A 22,319-nucleotide genomic window follows, 5' to 3' on the forward strand; every position below is an offset into this window, starting at 1 on the left:
GGGCTGAATATGTATAATCCCTATTCCACCACAGGCTTACAAGCAAGGCTACCGTATTAAAACCTATGCTTCCCAAGCACCATTAACAGGAGAAGCAAAGAGACACCGAGAGCAACAATAACCATCCCTTGGATATAGAGGACAGCCCTGAACTCAGAAGGGTTTCCTGGCTCTGGAAACCCAGAAGGCACTGAAAGATCTAGAGCATGAAGTCGTGGAAGCTCCCACGTTAGCCCTGCCAGGCTACAACAATCAGTTTCTATCAGATTTCCCTGAACAGGAGGAACAGCCAGTTGGCCCCAAAAGGTCAGCAAGGCGCAGCATGTTCCTCAGGAGAACTAGACCTCGTAACTCAGGGCCTGATTTCATGGACTGAGGCTGTTGCAGCAGCAGCTGTGGTGGTGGAGAAAGCAAGAAATAGTGTCCTGGGGCACCTCCTAAGGCTAAGGGTTCATTCCTTACTTCCTTGTCCTCCCCTACAGAGTTCAAGCAGGTGCGGATGTGCCACTGTGGGGAATTACGTTGGGTTATGGCAATAACCGTAAATGGTCATTGCCTTCTTTGGTGGAACTTTCCATAAACGCAACAAGATACGCTCAAACCGCTGCCTCTCCCCCAGGCTGTCTTGCCCTGGATCTCTGCTGACAGGAGGGAGCAGTGGGTGGTGTCAGCCTGGGGGGGTGACAGGAGGGAGAGCGGGCGGTGAGAGGCGTGGGGGTGAGAGGACATGGGGCGGTGATGGACCCAGGGCTGTTGGGAGAGCCAGCGCGGGCCCCGGGGCTGATGGGAGGTGACGCTGGGTGGCGAAGACCCAGGGGGTGGCGGGAGGGACAGCGCAGACCTCAGGGTGTGACAGGACACCGGGCAGTGACAGACCTGGGGGGTGACAGGACAGCAGGCTGCTGGAACCCCCTCCCCTAAGGGCCACTCGGCATTAGGGCAAAGAGGGCGGGGCTGCCACACCCACACGATGCAGGTCTTTCTTCATAATGTGCTGAGCATATGAGGAGACCATGACACCGCGTGCTGCAGTAGACGCCATCCCAGAGCAGGCACCGCCTGGCCCCGACCATGTCCTGTGTCCACTACAAGTTCTTCTCCAGGCTGAACTATGATACGGTCACCTTCAGCGGCCTCCACATCACCCTGCGCGACCTCAAGCGCCAGATCATGGGCCGCGAGAAGCTGAAGGCGACCAGGAGCGACCTGCAGATCTCCAACGCCCAGACCAAAGAAGGTGCGTGGGGGCGGCGGGCGCGGGGCCTCGGGGACCAGTGCGGAGCTGCACCCCGGCGGGGAGCTGCATTGCAGGGGGGAGCAGCACCCCAGTAGGGACTTGCATCCCAGCGGGGACCTGCACCACTGTGGAAAGCGACAACCCGCAGGGGACCTGCACCACCTGCCCCGGCGCCCCCAGGGGCCCTGGCACCACCTGCCAGACGGTGGGCTGGCCCAGCTGGTAGGTGACGGTCTGGAGCCGGGCAGGCTCACCGGACACCGGCAGCCCTGGGGCAGAGGGCAGCACACGGGCACTGACCGGTGGCGGCATGGCTGTGGTGGTGAAGCTCATGTCGGACACCTCCGATGCCGTCGGCAGCTGCAGAGGGAACCTCTCTGTTGGGGGAAGCAAAGAGGGGTGGTGGGGTGAGCTACTGGTGGGCAGAGGCCGTTGCGGGGTTACCCAGAGGGCAGGAGCACCACGAGGAGCAGGAGCTGCTGCTGTACCTGCCATGGTGGCGGGTCAGTGTGGGGTTTGTCTGGGGCAAAGAGTGTTCTGGGGTTCTGTCCCCATGGCAATCATTCCACCAGCACCTGCCTCAGCCAGCCCTGCCAGGGTTTCATTTTTCATGCCTGAATGACTGCCCATCTCAATGACTTCCCATCCTGCTGATGGTTTCCTGTCCTCAATGCTCATTTCTCATCCCGGTGAGGGTTTCCCATCCCCACGGTGATTTCTCAGGCCCGTGATGGTTTCCTATCCCAATGGTTTCCCATGCCCACATTTCCCTTCCCAAGCACGATTTTTGCAGGGAGCTGAATTTCCTGCCCAAGGGGAAGGGATGCAGCCAGTACGGGTGGCCCTGCGATGCCAGCGTGTGAGCTGCCCCATCCTGCCCCAGTAGGGGGGGACGGGGCACTTTTGGGGGGTGTTTTTGTGCTTCCCGTCCCTGGAATCCTTACACGTGCATACAGAGTACTGTTCTTTTGTAACCTTGCCCGTGCAGGAGTCCTGACTAAATGTTGACCTGATCTTGGAAAGAACAAAGTGGAGCTTGAGTGAAGATGGCCGACTTGCTCAGATTTTTCTGAGCACTCTAACCTTTTACAGTTCCGGGACTGTAACTTTTCATAATGGAGATCTAGTAACAGAAGCAATGCTAACCAAAGCAAAAAGAAAACAGGATTTTAAATATCAGTGGAATATCTACCTATAGAGTCATGTTCTGTATACGTTCTTACAAACTGACTACTGCTTTTTTCTGTACTGATGTTGTTTTCAGAATACACAGATGATGACGCCCTGATTCCGAGGAACTCCTCGGTAATTGTCAGAAGGATCCCTGCTGGAGGAGTTAAAGCTACCAGCAGACCCTCTGTTACGTGAGTATCCGTAAAGCGGTGTAGTCTTTGCTCGGGGGTTCAGTGAGGTCACTGGTTTAATGGATATTAGTTTACCAGTGGCGTTCCAATTGCATCTCCCTTGTTAAAGCGGCTGTTAGTTTTTGTTGTCCTGGGGTAGGTTTCAATGGACCTGTCCCAAAGCAGACTGACCTTTTTAGGCCTGCTGGGACATGGGCTTCAGACTCCAACAACGGTAACTTCTAGGATGAATATGTAGGGTTTGTTCTTGGGCTTGATTGTTCTGAGACCCGAGTTGTAGATGCTGTTTCCTCCAGGTGGAGAGATGCCTTATGCTATGGGCTTGCTTGTATTGCTTTCAGAGTAAAGACAGATACGCACCGTAGTGTACACTTAGAATTTGTTCCCATCCCAGAGGAGCCCGATTGTCAGTGTTTGTCTATTTCCTGCAGTTGCGGGAGGAGGCAGGATATGGCAGGTACTCTGAGGCCCCAGATCTGGGGTGTATCGGTTGAGATTACAGCTACTCAAATGTGATCCTGCCTACAGGATTGTTGCGGTCATTTTGGGATTTTGGGATTGTTTTTTTTAGTTGCACTGAACGTGAGAATTTGAGAATGAGAACAGTTTATGTGTATGAATAGATGTCCACATTCACTAGATTATCAGAACAATGTCCTGATGGGGAGGTTTCATAACCTGTTTCACTGCTTGATGTTGGGCACAAGTGCTCTATTTTAAGTTCTGATCACCTTCCTTTCTTTCTCCTTCCAGAAGTCGAACGGAGCCAGTGAGCGGAACACCAAAAGCAGTATGTAAAAGCACAGGGTCACACATTTTTCTGCACACTGCACTGAATTCTAAACAACGTAGCCTTGTATGAAATTTTCCAAACACTAGCTTCATATAATTTCTTCCAGTAAAACATAGCCTATGCTGCAAAGACAATGGATTTGATTCAGCATAGTAAGAACTGCGTAATGCCATCATTTGCACAGTCCTAATGGGACTATTGGTATTTGTGCCCAGTCACGCATTGTATTTCATCCTGAATAGGCGAGGCTATTTCCTGAATGGCTTTGTGTTGTACAGATAAGGTACGATCGTTCTTAGGCGATGTAGGTTCAAGGTTTGCACAACTGGACGTGGTGCCGTGCTCTCCATCTGTCTGTCTACAGCTAGTAACGTGTCTGTTGGCGTAGCTGCTTGTGCGCTTTGTGTTTCTTGCAATAAAAATGCTCCGGAGTGTATTTTTGCCATTTTCACCTTGTATCACTTAGCTTCTGTTTTTACTTGCTTTGCCCAACGGTTTTTGAAAACGTTCATAAAAAACACCGAGAAACCATTGTTGTTAAACTTGGTACTGTTTCTGACTTTGACGTGGGGGTTCAAACAAAAACTGACATACGCCCTACGTTCTGAGGACAGTTCTGGGCAGCTAAACGAGTCCTTTCCGTGCCTTTGAATACCTGGGTATTTGTTCCTGGAACTGTTTAATTGCAGTGATATTGTTTGGGCTCCTCCAAGTACATGAATGTCTTTAATAGATTGCCGTGAATGTAAATATCGTTGCTACACAAAGTGGTATTCTAAAGTTCTGCATTTGCTCTTTCCGCTTTCTCTGATGCAGCAGCTTCATCTAATAGCTTGTCTGCAAATGAAAATACCTGAAACCCAGTGTACAAATTTTGGCGCAAGGTTAGAGCCTGGGGCCTTTGTGGGGCATTTTTCACCAGGTTGGAAAACACTGTCATTCTGCTGCTGAAATATAAATAAGTAACAGAAGGAAATGCTTGACTGGTAACAGCCTGGATTTTGGTTTAGTCTTCTGTTCAGTTTCTTTAGTTCTCTTTAGTTTCTGCTTAGTCTTCCGTTTGAAATGGCAGTTCATACATTGACTGTCGATTCTGGATTTTGGATTATTTGGGGTTTGGGGGTTGTTGGTTGTCGAGTCGTGTCCCCGCCCCTCCCCAGTTCTTCTGCAGTATTGCCTTAGGGTGGCAAACAAGTTTCATGGAGCTGTTGGTGCTAACTGACTGGTTGGAGGGACTGGCAGGAAATACTTCAGTAGAAATCTAAAGGAAACAAAAAAAGACCCAGGGCTGGAGGGCCGTGGAAGATGGCCGTTGGGCAAACGTGCTGAACAGTACATCAGTTACCCTTCCTGACCCATTTGACAAGGTTCCCTCTCTGAGATACTCTGGAGCAACAAGCTGATCTCAAGCGGGTCTGGTTCGTCTAGTTTCTTCTCATTAACCGCATGGGCACTCTTAAGCTGGCGTAGCTTTGGACTTTGCCTTGAGCTAATGCAAATGACACGAGGTCGGAAATGCCTCTTGCAGTCACACTCGGAGCGCATCGTGCAGACTTTCAGACTACGGTAGAGGTTAACTATTGCTATGTTTGGACTGTACAACTTGAATATGTGTTTAATTTTTTGTGAACAGATGGATGACTCCTCTGCATCTGCTTCTCTGTCCCAGCTTATTCAGGTATATGTATATTCTTACCAAATACTTCAAAAAAAAAGTGTTTGCTTCATATTTTTAAATCTTGTACTGTGATCCAGAGCTGTATAACTGTTGTAATGCCAACAATGCTTTACTTTAATTCTTAATAATGTCAAGTATTTATGTTAACTTTAAAATGTGTGTATGCTTTGATCCTCTCCTGTAAAGAGCAGTTGCCACTTTGGGGAGATAGAAGGGGAGAACCTTACCAGCACCAACGTCACGTTGCACTAGTGCTCATCTTCAAGACACAAAGGAGAAGCACTTCAAAGGCCGTTGGCCATTTTTCATACATTTCGTTAGTTCTGCTTTGGGGAGGAGCGCTATTTTTACAGAAGCATGTCACTGGCTGTAAGGGACGGACATTCCAGGGGGTGTGGAGCAGCCAAATTAGAGGCGTGCCTGGAACACGGACAATTGCAGGGCTATTTCTGAATTTCTAGTCCTCAGAGCTGCAGATCCATTCTTTGAACGCTGCACAATTTCATCAGCTGTCGTATAGATACAGTGGGCAACACAATCTGATTTCCTTGAACGCAGACTTTTTGACGCTGTGATTATGTCCCTAGCCGTGTCTAGGAACATACCCATGCGTGTGTGTGGCATGCTGGCGGAGGTCACCTTCTGGAACTCCTGCCACGCTGCGGTTTGCTGTGGAGCTGCTGGCGGTTTTTGCACGGGAATGTGTAACTTTGGCTGGGAAAGCACTAGTCATTGCGCCTTGTGAGAAGGCGTAGTGCTAGCCGATTCAGTGCCTGGGCTTTAAAGTTACAAAGATCAGAGAAGGCAGGGCCTAATGCAGAGGAGCTCGTTCTTTCTTCTGAAAAGAAAGGCTGGAGTTCATTCCCAAGACAGAGAAAGCTCTCCCCACTAGCCGCTTCTTCCCTCTCTCACCACAGACATGAAATTGTGGACACGTGGCAAAAATATCGGAAAAAATAATTCATTTGGAAGGTAGCCACCAGAAGAAACTGGTCTGCATTAGTGCTGTCCCTAAACGTGTCCTTGGTTCTGTAAACTTAGGTGAAGTTTTACTCTAAAATGTGAGAAGCCGTCCAAGAGGAGCACACATTTAAGCTTTTGAGAACATTGAAGTTATTTCAGAACAATACAGGAACAACACCTCAGAGCAGCTCAAAACTGTGACTTACTCTACCCTCTTTAGCACAGACTGGCTCAGCATGGAGTCAATGTGTTGTAAAAAGTCCTCTGGTTTATTACTGCTATGTACGAAATGCCATATTTGAACTTTCGCCTATCCCTAGAAATGTTTTGTGGGTTTTGGATGTGTCCTGTACATCTCTTGGGTTCAAGCAAATCAGTCAAGTGTCTGTGAAGTTTTCTGTCACGGTTAATGGAAATGATTTCATAGATGTTGATCTGCATTATGTTACAGTTGAGGAAAAACTGTGTATAGGAAACAACCATTTAATAAAATGCTGAAAGTAGTTGGTTGCTCTTGCGAAGGAATGCACCTAAAAGCAAAGACACGAGTGGCTGATCTGAAGGCTTGGTGCTGGACGGTCCAAAGAATGTACAGTCCCTCCCTTAGACCCTGCTGGTATCTGGACTAGTGTGTAATTAAAACGTTTGAACAAATAGTACTTTAAAAACCAAGAAATCAGCTGGTTTCCTCCATATGAAGATCTAGTTCTGCGTAAGGCTTATATTACAATTTGCATGGTAAAAGGACACAGCCAGCTGGAGAAACCTGCAGGTTTTGCTTACCGTAGTTAGCTCACTTAACACAAAGAAGTTAGCAGGAGCTCTAAAGTGTTTCTAACGTGTGTGTCGACTAACGGCCTGTTACACAGACTGCCAGTCTGGCTGAAGCCAGCGCTTCCGAAGAAGATAAAATAAAAGCGATGATGATACAGTCTTGCCGTGCATATGAGCCAATCAAGTAAGTGTTGATAACGCCAGATCTGTTCCCCAAAGATTACGGAGGAATGCTAGAGATGGTTGCTTTAACAAGAGAGACACATGCACCCCTTTTTCTTTTTTTTCTCCCAAAAAACCTTTTAGTTACATGAAGAACTGCCTGGGTCTGCCTCCACCATCATATACTTGCTTTCGTTGTGGAAAACCTGGCCACTATATAAAGAACTGCCCAACAAACGGGGTAAGGTTGGGGGGGACTTCTGGTGTTACTTTGTTTTTGTTTTTTACCTTGGCAGTGAGGTAACAGATACATGAACACGCATATTAAGACGTGTTTCTCTTGGGGTGAAATAGAGAGGTTACGTGGCAAAGTTGCAAAGCCCTTCAAAATTCAAGGGACACCTGCAATTATCAAGGCAAAATTTTCTTTCTTCCAGGCCATCACAACAAACATATCCAGAGATCTTTCTCTGTCAACTTTCATGCATATTTTTCTGTATTTCAATATGACTGGAAATTTATTGTGGGTTTTAACCCTTTCTAAAGACAGTTCACAGTTTTTAGTATTTTGTACAAAACCAGGATGTTTCTGTTGGCCCCATCTATTGGATAGCTGCCTGGTGTAATGACACAAGCCTCTGGCTGAGCGTCCCTGCCATTTAACAACAATCACGGAGATGTCGTTTTAAGTGTGGGTCTTGAGGATACGCCTGCATTTCTTTTCCTACCAGGACAAGACTTTTGAGCCTGTTCCCAGAATTAGGAGGAGCACAGGCATTCCAAGGAGTTTCATGGTGGAGGTGAAAGATCCCAACACAAAGGGTGCTATGCTGACCAGCACGGGAAAATATGCCATACCAATTATTAATGCGTAAGTATGGGACTAACGGGACTGACCCAGGAGCGAAGGAGAGGAACCGTGCGTCAATGTCTGGGCGGCAGTGCAGCCGAGTGGGCCAGCACCTCTAGTTACGGGGGAGGAAGCACTGGCATTGCATCTTAACCTTAACACCTGTGATACTTTCTAATCCCAAGGCCCTAAAATAGGACGCTCCTCCTGTTCATGCCCCTGGAAGCTGGTTAAACTTGTGGCGTGCTAAGAATCAGTATTTCTGCAAAAGGTTTCCGAGGTGTTTGCAGTGGAGTCGTTCTCTTTGAAAGCGCATTTTGCTTCTGTCTGATGCTGCAAAGGCTCCTTGCAAAAGTTAACAAATGGCTGTGGGAGTGAGGTTTCCTCCCCCTCTGACTTTTATCACCTCCCCTGTGTGAAAGAGGCTGCAGTTTTCCTGTTGCTGTAAACTAAGAAAATACTACTGTGTGCTGCCAAGAGCGGCTGCTCTGAAATGCACTCGGTGGCACTTCTGGTGTTCTGCCATGGACCTCCTTTTGTAGAAGCTCTAACATAGACTTCTTCCATTTCCAAAACTTAATTACTCGGAGACTGACTTGATCCTCAGCCTGCCATTTACTTTTACCCTCTGGCAACGGAGAGGTGGGATTCATTTCACACGATTTCTAGCTGTCAAAAAATTATTTGCCTAGTCTGAGCTGATTTCTCCATTGACCCAAGGAATGGGAGAGGTCTGCAGCAGGAAAATTGTTCCCCCTCCCTCTTCTCATCCTGTGGCTGTAGAAAAGGAGTTTCAACTAGCAGCCTACGTTTTAGAAGGCTAATGTGGCGTGAGAAGAATTCCATCTGTTCTCTTCCCCTGAGAAAAGCCAAAGCTTGGAAAAGTTCTCCTTGACCCACCTTTAACTTTTTGCTCTCTCCTTCCCCACCCTCCTCCAGGGAAGCTTATGCCAGAGGAAAGAAGGAAAAGCCTCCCTTTTTACCGGAAGAGCCGGCCTCCTCCTCCCCCTCCGATGAGCCTATTCCAGATGAGCTCTTGTGTCCCCTTTGTAAAGATATAATGACCGACGCAGCTGTTATTCCCTGCTGTGGAAACAGTTATTGTGACGAATGTAAGTGTGACCCCATGGCTGTTAATTCAAAACATCACCTCTGATCCTCTGAAAGCAGAAACAGGAGATCAGGAAATTACTTTGTCACCGGCTCTGTGTAGTACTTAAGTCCAGCCTGAATAGGAAAGGACTCTTCTCCTATAAAGGGCAAAAGAAAGGCCGAAAGCTTTTTCCTCCTTTTTATGTATCTCGTTAAATTCTCTTCGCACGTGGAAGGACGAGTATGAGAAGAGGGCGTAACTGCGCAGGTGATGACACTATTAGATAGCGAATGCATTTCGTTTGTCCACAGCCCTTTCCCTCATACAAAATCACAGAGCCAACGCTGGTGACTTCCTGTGGTCTGCAGCAATCGGGTAGTTGGGCATTTAATGCACATTCTCCTCCACGGGAGAGTTGGCTGAAACCTTCAGAACTCAAACCTGCTAACGGGTTTTTGAGGTCTCTTTTATTCACTAGCCCCAAGGTTGGTGACTTCTCACTGTACTAGAGAGTGGAAAAAAGGTGAGTCAAGACATCAAGACACCGCCTACTCCACACCTCCAGATGTTACAGGAGTGAAACATCAGAGCTGTACCGTTATTGGCTGCATACCAGAAGATTATTAGGCTACTGAACTTGAGCTTCATGTTCCCAATTCAAGATCATCTTCACCCATTAATCATATACATGGCTTTATAACTGATGAGAACCCCAAAAAATGTCCTTAGTTTGGCTAAAATCTATTTTGATGACTCTAATTGCACACAGGTATTAGAACAGCGTTACTGGATTCTGAGGATCATACCTGCCCAACGTGTCATCAGACCGATGTTTCTCCTGATGCTTTAGCTGCCAACAAGATCCTACGCCAGGTAACGTGATGGCTTTTCCGTGAACTGCTTGTGAGAGAAGTCTATTCCTGAAAGGCTGAAAGGGAAGAAAACATGAATCGGCAGCTCCTGAAGCAGGGCTCAATTGAACAAGGCTAAATTTATTTACTCCTCCAATGCATGATCCCTTGTTACAGAAGCTTACAACTCCTTAGAGACAGTCTGGCAAATTCAGGTCACAGTTTTAACATGATTGCCTCCCTTTCAAATTCGGTGTTGACACTGAAGTGCTTTAAATACAGACACCCTGAGTTACCAGTCATTAATGCCGGCGCTTAATGCGATGTGTTCCTACCCCTGCCTGCTGATTTATTTTAGGATTGATAGCATTTACAGGAATAGGCGAGTGATGTTCCTCTGTGGAGCCTTTTGTTTGTGTGCCTCCTGAAGTTTCCTATCCCCTTTTTGTCCATGTTTTTCTGCCTCTAGGCTGTGAACAACTTCGAAAATGGAACTGGCTACCCTCGGCAGCAGCAGCCGCAGCAGCCGCCACCGCCACCACCTCCACCACCACTCCTGACTGTCGTGCCTCCCGCCGCGCTGGTGACGGCCGCTAACCTTTCTAAACCTTCCTCTCAGCCAATCAGCGGGTTGTTGGAGGAGAAGGTTAGTTTGATTTCAGCATAGGCACTGATCCTTGTCTTTTAGTAGAGCTTCGTTTCCAACTGTTTCCAACCATTTTTTGCCAAGGGCCGTCAGGTTCCTCTGCTAAGACAAGCAGCACTGCCGAGTCGTCTGGGCCCCCAAGGACAATCAATACCCACAACGGGTAAGTAACGCTAACTTTAGAATGCCTTTAAAAGTCTTACCTTCAGATAAACTGAATGGGATTTTTTTCTTTTTCCCTCCCCACTGCAACAGGTCATCCAGTGAGAGCCACTACAATTCGCTCAGCAGGTGGCGGATCAGGCTGGGAACTGTAAGTGTCCCACAGAAATTCAATGCATTACTACCGGTAACTGTACTACTACTACTGGTTAAAGGAGGCTGTAACACGTAACTCCTGCAACAGCTGATTTGCAATGAATAAGTACGCACAGGTAGTTGTGGAGAACACAAGCGGTAATTAATTTTGAAATGGCTTACTTTGAATTGCCTTTAACAAAGGGATCTGTGCTTGCACTAAGATTATTTAAAATAAAACATCAGCAAAGGACTGACAAGGGGACTGCCAAAAACCAACACTTTCTGGGGAAACCGTAATGACATACGAAAATTAAATATAATTATAGGATCAAGTGGAAAGCCAGGCTAGAAACTTGGATGCAGAAACTCTACATGCTAACAAGTTCTTCAATTTGCAATAGCATCATTACATAAACACATGGAGAGAGGATAAAAAAAAAACCAAACCAAACCAAACAAAGCAAACCAAATTTGAGAGGAAAAAAGTTGGGGAGTGTGACCCTCTTTTCTTTCTTTTTCTGTGTGGTTTTTTTTCAGGTCCAAGTCTCCCTGCAGCGCTTCATCTTACTGTAGAAGTTCGTATACCTACACCAAGTCAAGATCCAGTTCTTCCCCCACTCACTCCTACTCTCGATCATTCAGTCGTTCCCAGTCTCGTTCCTCCCCGCGATCGCCGCCACATCCAAGAAGAGGCAAAGGGAAGAGTCGTAACTATCGCTCCAGGTCAAGGTCACGCGGCTCTCACCATTCAAGGCTAAGGTCACCCCCGCACAGAAGATACCACTCACGGTCAAGGTCTCCGGTATTTAGGGGCCAGTCTCCAACTAAACGGACTCTACCTCAAGGGGAAGGAGAAAGGGAGTGTTTTAACAGGTCCAGAGAGGTTCCACCATATGATAGGAAAGCTTACGAGGGCAGATCCCGTGACTTTAGGGATCCATTTGAAAAGGAAAGATATAGAGAATGGCGAGGGAACTCTAGACACCGGAGTGAGAAGTTTTACAAGGGCTATGCTGTTGGCTGTCAACCTCCACCTCCACAAAACAGAGAGAACTTTTCTCCAGGTAGGTTTGGTCCACCTGGCACCAGACGAGAGAATTTGCCATGTGCTCAGGGACGTAGGCAGGATTATCCTGGTGGGCAGAGGCACAGAAACCATAATACAGCTGGAAATTGCCCTGAAAAACCATGTGGAAGAGAGAGCCGTGGCATCAAAGATCCTGAAACATCAGAAAAGAAAGAGGTGGAAAAACCACTGGGAGACAAGAAAGGCAATAAAGATAAAAAGCACCGGAATGAAGGATTTCCAAATGCTGAGTTGTTGGAAGGTGCGAGAAAACCAAGAGAGGCAGCTGCAGCAGAAGGTGTTACAGCGGAGTCTGTCTTCATGCTCCCAAGCAGAGACGATGCCACCCCTGTGAGAAATGAGCCTATGGAAACAGAGTCTAGTGCTTTCAGACTGGGGTCTGAAAAGGAGGAAGAAGAGAAGGATAAGCCAAAAGCAAAGACTGACAAGGCCAAGCGGAAAGTAGAAGTGGCTCTTCCTCCTAAGACGGACAATACAGTAAAACCAGCTGCAGGTTCCAACGAGAAGGTGGACACGGGTCGTGACAAATCTCCTCGACTGGAACCTCCTGCGAAAAAGGCAAAGGAGGACTAGCCAAAGTCAGGCAGCATTAAAACACCTTCCTCTTGAAAGGATGAGGGTGTTTTGATGCTGTCCTGCAGCGAGTAGTTGCTACTTGGGGAGGATAGAAGGGGAGTGCCTTATCAGCCAAGATAGAGCCGTTTCTGGAATACGGGCAATTGCGTGGCTGTTGTTCTCTTTGTTTACTCGCACCTGTATAAACACAAATCGCATGTTCATCAATAAAGTTAACACTCTTTTAGCCTCGTGTGTTCCCTGGCATGTCTGTGTTACATTTCTAACTAGCGCCTTACCATGAGCTAACAGAGATGTCTCAAAAATGATTAGGAAAAAAGAAAAGTAATACTCCTGGAGTAGGAGGGGAGACTCAGTGTTAGTTAGAACTAATTAAAGTCAATGAAAGACAAAGCACAGCCATTCCCTTCTTGTTTGCTCTGACTGTACCTGCTTTGGGTTGTGGGTAGGCATAGGCAGGGTGGAAGCCTTGCATCTCTCTTGACGAGTCCTCTCTCTCTCCTTCTCCCCGTGAAAGCAGAATGCACATTAACTATGCACACTAACAGGCGTATAAAGAAAAGCTAGGGCCCTGGGGCCATTGCCACTGCCTAATTCTCTTACTATCCCGTTATTTACCGATTTATGTTCTGGAATTCCTAAATTTGGTACTAGAGCAAACCTTACACAACTCATACTCTTTGGGGGGGAAAAGATACACTCACCTTCCTGTTGTGACACTAATGGGTATAGCTTTCCCTCTGCCAGCTGGAAGCGTGCTGACTTCCCACAGTGCTTTACTGGCTCAGGACTCGACAGCTGCAAAGTGTTAGATGAGACCTAGTTTTACATGAACAGAGGAGAAAACAGTTCAGTGGCACACAGGAAAGACAGAAAGGAAGGGAGAAAAAGAAGGGAAAAACGGAGGAGTTAGTTAAATCCGTTACCTTTAGATCTCTCTGGCAGAAGGCCCTACTCCAGAGAGGCAATCCCATCCAAGAAACACTTTGCAGGCATTTAGAAGTCAGCAGGATACAAGCAAATACAGAATTTCTTTCTCAGATTAGGCTCATGGGTTCTCTTCTATGTTTGCACTGTGCACAGCTGATGTTCTGTCGCGCCGCGTGTTTTATGTCTGCTTCGTGTGACTAAGTGAACAAGACACAGCTGTTGCTCACAGACAGGAACTGTGGTGGTCAAGGTTAAACAAAATTCTCCCAGAGAGCCAGGGCAATATTGCCCATTTGGTTAGAGATGGAAGAGGGCCATTCGTCCTCACAGGCGCTGCTTGTTTCACTTGCTTGAGGGAGAAAAATGAAGTAAGACCTTACATCTGGAGATCAAATCTCACCTTCTAAATAGATGTTGGTGTGCCAGCACCAGCACTGAGTGAGGAACTACCACCGCACTTTAGGGAATTGCTTTTGCAGCCAGACTTTTCTGAGCTGCTTCCAAGTGCAGCCTTCAGAGTTCACCAATGCAAGAATTAATCGTTATTTCTCACAGCTGATATTTTTTGCTATGGCATGACATGGTAGCATTTGACACGGAAGCCTTGAAAAGCCCTAAGATTAGGTACAAGACCACCAGTGTTTCCGTGGCATCTGCCTCATCACAAAAGTCATACTTATGACCATGACCTTTCAGAGGCAAAAATTACCAGCTCAGCCTTTCTCTTTCTACTTAATCGCTTTCTTTTCAACTAGGTCACCTGAACAGCTTACTTTTCAATTGTCAAGAAGATTCATTACAAAAAATCCCCAAATCCAGAACATCCATTTTACTGCAAGCTACTTAAAACATGGTGAGTGATACTTGAATATAGAATCACGGAACTGTTAAGGTTGGAAAAATCCTCTAGGATCATCAAGTCCAACTGCCAACCCAACACTACCAAGTCTCCTAAACCACGCCCTGAAGTGCCACGCCTACACGTCTTTTAAATACCTCCAGGGATGGTGACTCCCCCACCTCTCTGGGCAACCTGTGCCAATGCCTGAGCACTCTTGCAGTAAAGTTATTTTCCCTCACACCCAACCTAAACCTCCCCTGACAAAGCTTGAAGCCATTTGCTTTCATCCCATCGCTTCTTCCCTGGAGCAGAGACCAACCCCCCCCCCCACTCCAGCCCCTCTCAGGGGGCTGCAGAGAGCGAGAAGGGCTCCCCTCAGCCCCCTCTTCTCCAGGCTAAACCCACCAGCTCCCTCAGACATTCCCCAGCACACTTGTTCTCCAGACCCTGCCCCAGCTCCGTGGCCCTTCTCTGGACACGCTCCAGCACCTCAAGGTCCTGCTTGTCCCGAGGGGCCCAAAACTGAACATAACATTCAGTGCCCCACCAGTGCCGAGCACAGGGGCCCCATCCCTGCCCGGCTCCTGCTGGCCACACCATCGCTGACACAAGCCCGGCGGCTGGTGGCCTCCTTGGCCACCTGGGCACTGCTGGCTCATGCCCAGCCGGCTCTCAGCCAGCACCCCCAGGGCCTTCTCCGCCGGGCACTTCCCAGCCCCTCTGCCCCAGGCCTGGGGCGCTGCCTGGGGTTGGGGTGACCCAAGGGCAGGACCCGGCCCTTGGCCTTGTTAAACCTCACACAATTGGCCTCAGCCCATCGATCCAGCCTGGCCAGGTCCCTCTGCAGAGCCTTCCTGCCCTTGAGCAGACCTACACCCCCACCCAACTTGCTGTCGCCTGCAAACTTACTGAGGGTGCACTCGAGCCCCTCAGCCGCATCACCGACAAAGCCACTAAACAGGAGGGGCCCCAAAACTGAGCCCTGGGAACCCTGATCGTGACCGGCCGCCAACTGGGTTTAGCTCCGTTCACCACCACTCTCCGGGCTCGGCCGACAGCCAGTTTTTTACCCAGAAAAATGTTGCTCCCTTCCAAGCACAGCCACGGTTATTACGCTGTGAGCCCGCATGTGCGCACCCAGAGCTCTCGCAACTCCACTTCTGCGCCCAAGATGCGGCTAGAAACGACTCCCCTCACTTCTCCCACCCGCACCCGCAGCCGCCCCGTTTCTGATGCAGCCCACGACGCGCGCCACGCACGGGCGGAGCCGTCTCTCCTTCCCCGCCGCAGGCACGGGCGGAATCCCGGCTGCTGCACGCGCTGCCCCGGCTGGGAGAGGGCTCCCGGGGGACAGCGATCGCCTCGGGAGCAGCTCTTCCCCGCTGCCGAGGGCAGGGTCACCCGCGGCGCGGTGCCGCGTTCCCAGCCCCGCTCCGCAGGCGGCTCCGGCGGTCTCCGCCCGCCCCGCTGCCGCTCTCCGAGAGGGGGGGGCTCGCGGCCCCGAGCCCTCACCCCATCCCCCGCCGCTGCCGCCCCCCGTCCCGCCGCCCCAGCGCGGAGCACATGTGCGCGGCCGCGCAGCCCTACCTGCCGGCTGCCCGCCGCTCCTCTCCGCCGCCGCCCCGCCGCCCCCCGCCGCCAGCCCCGGGCCCCAGGCGGAGCCCCAGGCCGCCCGCACGCCTCCGGCACGGCAGGAGCGGCAGCAGCAGCGGGAGCGGCCCCGATGGCCCCGCCGGGCCGGGCCGGGCCGGGCCGGGCCCCTCCGCGGCGCTCCTGCGGCTGCTCGGCGCGGGGCGGCCCCGATGGCCCCGCCGGGCCCGGCCGCCCGCCCCGGCCCGCCCCGCCGCCGCCGCCGCCGCCGCCGCCCGCTCCGCTCCGCGCCCGGCCCCGGGGCTGCGCGGGGGGCTGGGGCAGGGGGGAAGGGCTCCGCCGGGAGGGGGAAGGGGGCGGCTGGTGCCGCTCAGGGGGGGCCGCGGCCCCCGCCAAGTGCCGGGGTGAAGCAGGCGCCCTCTCCCATCCCCAGGAGAGCACAGCTGCCTCAGAACCCCCCGGCCGCGCTCCCACGGCGGCTCCGGGGGGCATCGAGCGTCGCGAAAGACACCCGGGCGGTTCCTTTTCCTGGCCCTGGAAGCGCGTGTTCTGCAAAGAGGCGGCGGGAGCGGGCTGAAGGGCTCCGTGGGGCGGGGGCAGCACAGGAGCTGCAGGCAAAGCTGTGGCTCAGCCTGAGGACTCACAGGGCTCATGGGCAGCACCCCCTGCCCCGGCAGGGCTGCCACAGCGTACCCCGAGGCAAAGCCGCCAGCCTGCAGCCTGCTTCGAGTACCCAGCTGTCCTGGGTAGAGACTGGGGGTCCTCACAGCCCCTGGGGGTGTTGGCATGGCCAAAACCACTCTCTCCCGTCACTGCCTCTCCAAAGCCCTGCCTGGCAGGGAGGCTGCTAACCTCTCTCTCTCTGAAAGTGCAGCCTGGTGATAGTCGTAAAATAAGATAAATGCAGGCTGCTGCCAGCAAAGTTGGCCGCAGGCGTGAATGCTTTGAGCAGACCCTTCTGCCTCTCTATCGGGAGATGGGGACAGGACAGGCTGTGAAATGCCTGTCCGAAGGCCCTTGGGGCCGAGGCCCCTCGCGACTCCCACTGGGGGACATTGCTGGAGGAGAGCATGCCAGGAGACGGGCTGTGGTGGCACCAGCCGCTTCCCTTCCCCCCTGCAGTCTCTCCTGCGTGCTGGTACAAGCCACTCGCCTGCACATCTGAGCTGTCGTATTTAGCAAAGCAGGCAGCCAAGCACAGGAGCGACTCTTAGCTGATGCGGTGCTGGGCTGAGTGAGGGTCTTGCAAAAATGATAGTGGGGACTGGAACCCCCATACCTCCCCCTCAGTGCATCCGCACAGAACTTGCTCCCTTAGCAGGCAGAAAGCGATTCCTGACTCAATACTGAGCCGGAGCAAAGCGATGAAGCAGGAAAAGCTTCACTGGGAGTTTTCATACTCTGGGCAAGTTTGATCAGAGATGTGGTCACGTGAGCCTCTGAGTAGGATCCGTTTAGGAGCACACAATAACTATTGCCAACTGTTTCCTGCAGCACCAGGGCTTGTTAGCTGACTTGTGAGCCAGGCTGAGCGTTGCAGCGCCGCAGTGCTGTAACGAGCTGCTCCTCCTGCCCAAGGGACCGTTACGAGCTCGCCTGAGGCTGAAGTGAAACATGGGTTCAGAGATCAGTGCCAGGGTGCCTGGGCAGCAGCCCAAGCTGCCACCCCTTTGCACCCAAGGGTTAAGTAGCATCGGTGGGTGCAGACGCTGGGGTACATTTTCCAGAGCTCATGTCGCTATCCATTTATACCAACAAGGTGCACAAAGGTCTGTGAATCCAGGCAGGTTTATTGCATTTCAAGCCGGGAATAAAACTCCTCAACTCCGGGAGTATTAAAGAGCTGGCACTGCTTTATTCGGCACCGGGTGCGCGGGGGAGAAGTCCTCCTGGCGTGCACACCTACCATAACTCCTTTTTGACATTTATACATGAAAGTTAACGCACCACGCCTACCTAATACATAACCACTGACCTGGCTGGGCATCCCCTTCTTCCATTGGTCAATATAGTCTCTGCTTAAGTTTAAAGGTACAATGTGATTTTAATTCACTGCGTGTGCTCAGGAGGAGTGGCGGGGTACTCCTTTCATCCCCCAGTTGAGTTGGTGGTCGCAGTCTCCCCCTGCCAGGATTACCTTTCCCCCAGTGACAGTGCTTCAGCAATTGTCCAGTTTTTCAGGGCGGCTGGGTCCTGAGACCATGGAAAGCAGGCCAGAAGACCTTGCCAAATTCTTTGCTGAAGCTTCTGGGAGCTGCTTCTTCCTTTACTATCCTTATGGGCAAATGAGGTAGAGCAGGATAAGACTGTCTTGATCACGATAGTTCAAAAGACCTCGCAGGGCAGCCAGACGGAAGGTGTTGAATGAGGCTGTCGCTGCGGGCGACGGTGAATGAGGCCGTCGCTGCTGTTGTGCCCGTCATGCCACAGCAACTGCCCGTCTCAATGATTTCCCATCTTGCTGCTGATTTCCTGTCCTCAATGCTGATTTCTCATGCAGGTGAGGGTTTCCCATCCCCACGATGGATTCCCATCCCCACGGTGATTTCTCATCCCGATGATGGCTTTCCATGCCAGCAATGATTCCTCAGCCCCGTGATGGTTTCCCAGTGTCATGGTTTTAGCTGGGATAGAGTTAACTTTCTTCACTGCAGCTGGCCCAGTGCTGTGCTTTGGACTTGGTATGAAAACAATGTTGGTAACACACCGATGTTTTGGTTGTTGCTGGGTAGTGCTTGTACTAGTCAAGGGCTTGTCTAGCTTCCCATGCTCTGCCGGGTGCACAAGCGGCCGGGAGGGGAGGGGGCACAGCCAAGAGAGCGGATTCAAAGTGGTGACCAAAGGGACATTCCATATCATGTGACGTCATGCCCAGTATGTTAACTGGGAGGGGCTGGCCAGGGGATGGAAGCAGGAATCGCGGCTCGGGGACGGGCAGCGTCGGTTGGCGGGTGGTGAGCGGTTGTATCGTTTGTGTTTCTGTTTTTTTCCCTTTTTCCCTTATCCTCTCTGTTATATTATTATCATTATTATTATTATTAGCATAATCATTCTTCTTATTCTAATTATTGTATTGTAATTGTTAAACTGTTCTTACCTCAACCCACAAGCTTTGTTATTTGCTCTTGCTCTTCCGATTCTCTCCCGCGTCCCACAGGGTGGGGGCAGTGAGCGAGCGGCTGCGTGTTTAGTTGCCGACTGAGGCTGAACCATGACAGCAGGACAGGCTGCAGGCTCAGGGCTCTTGCAAGGCTAAAAGGCCCAACGAAACCAAGGTCTTCGCCCCTTGGCTATCAACCAAAGTCTTTGTCCCCTTGGCTATGGCAGTTGCCTCTGCCACCAAGGCTCAGGAGGAGAATCTGCACTGTGAGGTTTTCAGGCTCTACTTTCCCAAGGGCTCTGGTCAGGGCTTGGCCTTTCTGCTTCATGAAACTAGCTAAGGGTTTTCTCCCCATCAGGGACGCCTGCATTTTGCATTTTTCAAACCATAACCACAGCCTCCAATTACTTTCTCTAACGAGTCCATGGGGAGGGAGGCTTTGTCGGTAACAGCCCTTAGTGGGGCCCATTAATGAATGCTTCAAGGTACTTTGGGTTTTGCTTCTGACTTTGACTTCCTGAGAGGTTTGTTCAGTGTCCTGACAGTATCTGAGGTTCATGGACTCAGCCCCAATACACCGGGGGGCTCCTTAAAATACTGATGAGCTCGTCCTATAATTTTTTTCAAATCCTCAAGACTTAGGCAGCTAATGGAGAGGTTTTGTAGGGGCAGAAGATTACAAAGAGCATCTAATACAAATTATTTTAAAAGGTATATTTACGACTTTTCAGTTTAGAAATGTATATTCCGTTGATATTGAGCCAGAGTGTTTCTTCAAGGGGCTTGGACAGTTAGGAAAAGCAGGCCCTTAAGGTCCAACACTGTACGGACAACCTTGCTCCTCACCTCCCCAGCGCCAGCATTTCTCTCATCAGCTACCTGTGACTTGCGTCGCTTTTCCGTACATCACGCTTCTCCTCTGAAGTTTGCAGCTGTATGCCACAGCTCCTTTGCACCAACTCCCAACCCGTCTTCCTTAGAGAACTGGCTGTATGCAGGTACAGCATCCAGTAAAACATCGTAAAGTTTCATAAACAAGAAAAAACACTCTGCGACCATACGCTAAGTAGAAGCTGCGTCCAATGAGGTTACGTTTCTACGAGGGATAGTCTTACGAGGAACGTTTTAGGGTGATAGGTACAAAAAGGTAGACATAAATATAATTAAAGAGTCATCTAAGGAGACAACTAGACTGTTGGAAGACAGGTAATATTTGCTCCCTGAACCTCACAGCAGCAGCGTAGGTGAGGCGACTCTGAATGAACAAAGAGCAAGGGAAGAAGAAAACTGGAGAATAATGGAAAGAGCCTTTGTGTGGACAGCCTGCTGAAACTCCTTAACACCCAACTAGATTGAGGGGTAATCCCTGCCTTAGTCAATGTGATCTTTTTAGGTGAGTCTTTATCTAGTTTCTAGCAGTTTCATTTTTTCTGCTCTTGATTTACATAAAAACCCTATAAAGCATAAACACTGTTGTTCAGTAATGCACATACTCTGTCCTGTGCTGGTAAAAGTTGGTTTAGGTCTAATCGGTTCCATATTTACCATTTGTGATAATAATTTGATTTCTTCGTGTAGGGCTGTGATCCTCTCTGCGCTTTCATTAGTGGCTTTTTCTAATTCTCTTGACATATTTGCAATAGCTCTTTCTAGTTTTGCAACCCCGTAACCGTGGTATAAAAGCTGTTACAGAGGCGGAACTTAGTGCCACGTTCTGCCCGAGGGCTGTAAGACTTTTTCCTGCAGGTATCAGTAGTTAGGAGCTACAGAGGCAGAAGAGATACTGGTTCTAACCTGAGCGGATGGTATTAGTGCACTTAGAATGCACTTTTCAGCTCAGGCTGAGGCCGCGTTTGGTGCCTTAATTTTGTCTTGTTTTACGCCACTGCATTGGAAAACGGGTTGTGTGGCTGTTGCAGAAACTGCTCACTAGCAACATTTTGGCTCAAGGGTGTATCTGTGAGTTAGAAGCTGTGCAGGCACTTGGAAGCCACCTTGCACAGGAGTGTTCTCTCTGTCTAAATTATACTTTGGAATGTCTTGTGACTATAATTTCTTTTCTACACCAAAGGCTGAGCATCATTTCATCGTTCGTTTCTAACCGTGCTGTTTTTCCTGGTCCTACGTATTGACCCTGTCAGGGCAGTACTGAAGTTTGATGGCAGAACATTTATGGTGCATATACGTAAGAACTGTTCTTAGAGAAGTCTCTTTTAAATCTGCTAAATGGTGCTTGATTCTCAGAGATGATAATGGCTTCTTATTCCTTAGTATGATATTTCAGTTTGATAATCTGCCGTCTTGATAAGTTTCAATATGATTCAAGAGTTTGGGATATGACTTTTCAGGAAGAAGACTTGTAAGGTGTTCTCATTCCTTAAACACCAAATTTGAGTGAAGCTTGAGTGAAGATGGCCTACTTGTTCAGAATATCCGAGCTGTCTACTCTTTGACAGTTCATTAACTGTTGCTTTTCGTAATGGGTATCTAGTAATAGAAGCAATAGTAATCTATGCTAAAAGTGAACGGGGTTTTACATATCAGTGGAAAAAAAAGGTACGATGAACTCTCTTTTTCAGATGCTGGGAAGGCTGTCCTTCTTGGGCAGGGATGCATGAAAAGCGCTCTCGTGCCTGCCCAGTGCTTGCCTGGCATGCAGGGAGAGCTCAAAAGTGGCAGCTCCTGGTGGGTGGTGCAGCAAGGCTAGAGCCCCTCCAAGCACAGGCTGTTCTGCACAAGCAAGAAGCCCTGGGGAAACGGAGCCAAGGGAAGAGCAGAGCTGGCTTCTGCTCCGAACTTGCCGTGGGCAAGAGAGGCAGGGAGAGCCAGGGCACGAGGGGCACCTGGGAGGTGCAAGAGCAGCAGGCAAGAAGCAGGGGAAAGGCCCAGAGGAGCCCTGACAAGGGGCTGTGCTCAGTGCTCGAGCAGACAAGAAGCAAGGCGCGGGGGCCACCCTGGAGGCCTGTCCTGGGAGTCGAGAAAGCTTCCTCCCCCGGGCGCGGGGCATGAGGGCCACTTTGGTGGAGCAGGAGCAGCAGGCATGTGGCCCAAAGGAGCCCTGGCAAGGGCCCGTGCTCAGTGCTGCAGAGGAAGGCAAAAACCCGCGGTGACACTCTCTAGCCCACACCGTGAGGGGAAAAAAGCCTTCCTCCCCCCTGCAGCTGCGGGGCCCCAGAGGCCATCTCGGTGGCACATGCGCAGCAGGCAGTAACCCATCTCAAAGGGACCAGAGGAGCCCTGACAAGTGGACCTGCTCCAGGCTGCAGAGGAAGGCAAAAAACCCCAGGGAGCAGTGCCAGTCTGCCCTGGGGGAAAATTCCTCCCGGAGCCCGGTGCTGGTGATGCGTGGGCTGTTCCCAGAGCACGTGGGCAAGACCTGCCTCCTCGTCCCACAGGCTGGTCGCGCCTGCCGGGAGATGCCCAGGCCTAGTCTCCCTCCATGGAGTCGTCTCAGGGGCTTGCAAGAAAAGCAGGCCATGGGACG

At 50.4% G+C, this 22,319-nt stretch overlaps 1 protein-coding gene across 1 annotated transcript; it reads left to right on the forward strand.

Annotated features, from left to right (window-relative positions):
* The first annotated feature begins 1,048 nt into the window (after positions 1-1,048).
* LOC142050893 (E3 ubiquitin-protein ligase RBBP6-like) lies at positions 1,049-12,371 on the forward strand. The gene is made up of 12 exons (XM_075080108.1): positions 1,049-1,237; positions 2,502-2,601; positions 3,355-3,391; positions 5,028-5,072; positions 6,905-6,993; positions 7,116-7,212; positions 7,703-7,842; positions 8,761-8,933; positions 9,684-9,787; positions 10,235-10,411; positions 10,667-10,674; positions 11,249-12,371. Exons 1-12 carry the CDS (start codon positions 1,072-1,074, stop codon positions 12,369-12,371), a joined length of 2,259 nt encoding a protein of 752 aa, XP_074936209.1. The 5' UTR covers positions 1,049-1,071.
* Positions 12,372-22,319: the final 9,948 nt, after the last annotated feature.

The sequence above is a fragment of the Phalacrocorax aristotelis genome, unplaced genomic scaffold (assembly GCF_949628215.1).
Source record: "Phalacrocorax aristotelis unplaced genomic scaffold, bGulAri2.1 scaffold_45, whole genome shotgun sequence".
In the NCBI taxonomy this organism is placed as follows: Eukaryota; Metazoa; Chordata; class Aves; order Suliformes; family Phalacrocoracidae; genus Phalacrocorax; species Phalacrocorax aristotelis.